At 35.5% G+C, this 5,000-nt stretch overlaps 1 protein-coding gene across 1 annotated transcript in view; it reads right to left on the bottom strand.

Annotated features, from left to right (window-relative positions):
• Positions 1 to 1,005: 1,005 nt before the first annotated feature.
• Positions 1,006 to 5,000, bottom strand: part of LOC143024539 (uncharacterized) — a 30,999-nt gene continuing 27,004 nt past the window's right edge. The window contains exon 4 of the mRNA XM_076183351.1: positions 1,006 to 1,801. Coding sequence (XP_076039466.1) covers positions 1,006 to 1,801 — 796 coding nt within the window. The remainder of the gene's footprint in view (positions 1,802 to 5,000) is intronic.

The following is a 5,000-nucleotide window of genomic DNA, read 5'->3' as shown; positions in this document are numbered from 1 at the left end:
GGAGTGCAACATCCATGGTCGACATCGATCGACGGAGGCCATCATACACACACACACTCATATGTATATGTATATATGTATATATATACATATATACATATATTCATATATACATATATACATATATACATATATACATATATTCATATATATATATATATATATATATATATGTATATACATACATATATATATATATATATATAATATATATATATATAAATATATATATATATATAACATGACACACTGAATGGTCCCCAGTATATGGATTTTCATCTTATCAATCACATTAACCCTTTCCAGTTTAATTCTTTGCAAACACGACCGAGGCTAACAGGAGCTCGATGGAAGTAAATGCTTCCACCGAGGTCCTGTTAGTCTTGATTGCGTTTGCATGGAATTGAAATGGAAAAACTTAATGTGATTTGTAAGATGAATATATATATATATATATATATATATATATATATATATATATATATATACATATATACTGTATATATATATATATGTATATATACATATATATATATATGTATATATATAATGTATAATATATTTATTTATATATATTAGTATGTATATATGTATATATATATATATATATATATATATATATATACATATATATATATATATATATATACAGGGTGAACAGAAAGTCCTTGGACCAACATAAAAACGATTTATTAACAGAAAATAAATTAAATTTCATCAAAAAGTTATCACAATGATAGCTTACAATACTAGAATGAATCTCATTCATTAATTTTCAATGTGGTCGCCCTTCACTCGGATAACTCTCTCAATTCTCTCCCGGAAGTTTTCGACCGAGGCACGTAGCTTATCCAGGGGTATTTTGACCCATTCCCGCTGGATTGATTGCTTCAGAGCATCAACACTTGAGTGAGCAACGGAACACGCCTTTGCCTCCAACAAAGACCACACACAAAAGTCCATGGGGTTCAAATCAGGCGATGAGGGAGGCCAAATTTCCTTGCTTCAGAATCTTGGAAATTGACGTGAGCACCAGTCCTGAGTCTTTCTTGAAGTGTGAGATGGCGCACCATCTTGTTGGAAAGTGAAGGGATGATCCTTGAAGTGTTTCTTCATCTCTTCAAGGGCTGGAACCAAAATATCGTTGATGTAGCGATCTGAATTGATTTTAACCCCTTGCTCCACAAAAATCAGAGGAGACTTCCAAGTTTTGGAGATAGCGGCCCACACCATGAGAGAAGATGGTTTTTGGCGGCGGTAAACTGTTCTCACAGAATCTTTAATATCTGCAGAAGACTTTGCATAAACTCTATCGTTCTGATTATTGAACTGAGCTTCAATTGTGAAGAGTTTTTCGTCTGAAAAAATGATCTCTTGCGCTGCCGTGTCTGTCTTCAGTTCTCTGAGAAGAATCTGTGCTCTTTCAAGTCTCTTTTGTTTTTGGAGAGGTGTAAGAAACTGCCGTTTTCTCATTTTGTAGGGAGACAACCGAAGATCTTTTCTCACGATGGTTCTCATTGAAGTGTTGCTAACATTCATGTCTTTAGCCAATTTTCGGATGGATCTCTTTGGGTTTCTCCGCATCCTCTCTCGGACAGCGTTAACCACTTTCTTTGTTCGAGCAGTGCGAGGTCTTCCACTCCTAGGACGATCTTCAGATGTACCAAGTTCCTTAAATCTATTCACAACATGATACACGGTCGATTTGGCAACTTTAAGGAGTTTAATAATCTCAGAGTTGGTTTTCCCTGCGCAATGGAGCTGAATGATGGCCTCTCGTTGGCTCACATTTTCAATATAGCTGCAAGAAACAAATATTTAATAGTTTAATAGTTTAATGACAAGATATTTAGCATATGTACTTTAGAATATGCACTGTAATTAAAAAATGATCAGAAAGTCCAAGGACTTTCTGTTCACCCTATATATGTATTATGTATATATATATATATATATATGTACATATATATATATATATTATATATATATATTTATATATATATATATATATATATATATATATATATTATATATATATATATAATATATATGGAGATATATGTACGTATATATGTATATACCTATGTCTCTTTTACACTTCATTTGAGATGAATATAAGTACAACTGAAAAATGAACATGAGTCCTATACAGGGAAGGAACAACCGTCACTGAGTTCCGTATCTTACTCCCACTTTATTATACCTAGCCTCAAATTGTGTGATTGTGTGCTTGTGTGCTTGTGTGTGTAATTCAACATGGTCTTGGATCACGTGTTGGGCTCGTGATCGACAGCTATTTCCCTCCCAGAAGAGAACTCAGAGCACATATATAATTAATCGGTCTATGGGTAATGCAGTGACCGTACACGCCCACACACCCCAACTCCCCGCCCACGAGAATTGGAATAACGACTCGTGGCGCAGCGATACTTAAGTTATTTCAGCCCTAGGCTGGATGCGAACCCGGACCGCTGTAGTGGCAGCCGGGAACTCGATCCCTTGCGCGTGCGCGTGCGTGTTTGTGTGCGTGTTTGTGTGTGTGTGTGTGTGTGTGTGTGTGTGTGTGTGTGTGTGTGTGTGTGTGTGCGCGTGTAAGCTTGTGTGTGCGTGTATGAGTGCGTGTGTGATTCGTGTGTGTGCGCGCGCAATTGTACACATGTATTTGCAATCCTTCAACACAACTCTAATTACTTGACATATTCATAACTTATTGAGCATACACCGGTCAAGACGCCATCTATAACCAGTGACAGATAACACATGAATGTCGTAAATTTTGGAATCTGGGTTGCGTGTACGAAAGTGTGTATATCCTGTTACAACTCGTGTGTAACACACACAATCCTTGCACGTAACCTGTTTTGTCTGGAATGTTACAGTTCTCTTTAGCAATACGCTCTTTTTTCCATTTCCTTGTTGATTTCTCCACCGCCTCCCCTACTGCTTCTAATCACCTTTATTAATCTCTTCCCCCTCTTCCCCCTTCATTTGTTATCCACTCATGAACCTCTGTTCTGATTCTTCTTTTTTGGTTTTCATTTCTTTCTCTTCATTATGAATAAAAATATATTATTTCCGTTGCGTTGTATGTATAATCACACTACCTTCATTTATGTATGTACTATTTCAGAAACACTATATAGATTTGAAATATAGAATTACGTTTATATAATGCATTACAATTGTTTACTCGTGATTAGTAGCTAATGTTATCTGTTTGTTTGAATATCTTTTGAATATTGCAAATACGTGACTCAACTATTGTAATAATGTAATATATATATTTTTTTATTTCCTTACAATGTGTGGCAAAACATGCTCATCAATCATTCCTTCCATGACCGATTCTCCTCCTATTCCTCCACCTCCTCTCTCTCCTTCACCATTTACTTCCTCTTCTTCCTTTTACAACCTATTCAGAATTATCCGTTTATTTATTTAACTAAACATTTACCACTCCATCTGCATATATACTGGATTGTCTATTCATCTGTCTAGCTATATATCTAGTTAGGTAGCAGTATTCTTCTTTATTTGTTTGTCTGTGCGTGTATGCCTATCTATCTGTGTTTGTCATTTCATGTATGTTATAATTCATGTACATCATTGTTTTCATCCTGAATCAATATCTACTGAGCCCTTTCCCCTGGAAGTAAATTTTCAACATATTTGTTGTTTCTATTATTCGTATTTGAAGTTTTTTGTTCATGAGTTAGGCCCTTTTTTGTAGCTATGTCTTATTTTCTCCGATCACTCTTCTGTGATACATCTTTTCTGTTAAGATAATCCTGTTTTATCTTTTTCTTTTTTTTTATCTTTCTCCTGAAAGTCGTCTTTTGTTTTCTCCTGCATTTGTCGTTCTTTGCGCCATCCGTCTTCCCACACATCATTTCTCAGATTTTGGATTTCCCTTCCCACGTTTTGTCATATATCTTTCAGTTTGTTTTCTCGACATCTCTAAGATGTTTGTCTTCGAAAATCTGATATCTCCTTCTTAGGTCATATTTTCACATTTGTCTTAGCATCTGTTTTATTAATGTTGCTTTCCTTCTTCAGTTCTGCTTGTCTTCCTTAGTTTTTTCCATGTTTCATACAAATAATTTTGTGGAAATACTGGCACCTGACTTTACCGTTTCAGTTTTCCTTTCTTTAAATGGTGTATCCACGTATGTGATATATATATACATATGCACATTCATGTCATATGTACAATAACATTTAATACATATGTGTTTTTTTCTATATAGCGTGAAGTCATTCCTTGGAATGTCATGTAAAGTCCTTGGCATTTCATCCCACCTGAATAATTCGGGCTTGCTTCTCTTCAATAAAACGATAATGTATAAGTAGGGATCATTGGATTCACTTGCTGCGATTAAGGTGACTGTTGTAGATGTTTCGATTGCAAGTCAGATTGTGTAGTGCAGAGTTTTGTTTTGATTCTCAAACGTATATTGTAATTACTTTCATTACCGTAACATTTACTGTAGTAGTAAAGAATGTCGAGTTTTTCGTAGTTAATTAAAATCTTTCGGAGGTTATTATTAGTCTTCCTTACATTAATTGTAGGCAGTAGGTGAGACGTCTTATTCCGATATCACACACACACACACACACACACACACACACACACACACACACACACACACACACACACACACACACACACACACACACACACACACACACACACACACACACACACACACACACACACACACACACACACACACACACACACACACACACACACCACACACACACCACGCACACACACACACACACACACACACACACACACACACACACACACACACACACACACACACACACACACACACACACACACACACACACACACACACACACACATGTATGTATATAAGTATGTATGTAATGTATGTATGTATGTATGTATGTATGTATGTATGTATGTATGTATGTATGTATGTATGTATGTATGTATGTATGCATGTATGTATGTATGTATGTATGTATGT

This window comes from Oratosquilla oratoria, chromosome 4 (assembly GCF_046742065.1).
Source record: "Oratosquilla oratoria isolate Oo_2021 chromosome 4, ASM4674206v1, whole genome shotgun sequence".
In the NCBI taxonomy this organism is placed as follows: Eukaryota; Metazoa; Arthropoda; class Malacostraca; order Stomatopoda; family Squillidae; genus Oratosquilla; species Oratosquilla oratoria.
Note: the sequence above shows the minus strand (reverse complement) of the source record. Positions and strands in the feature narration are given on the sequence as shown.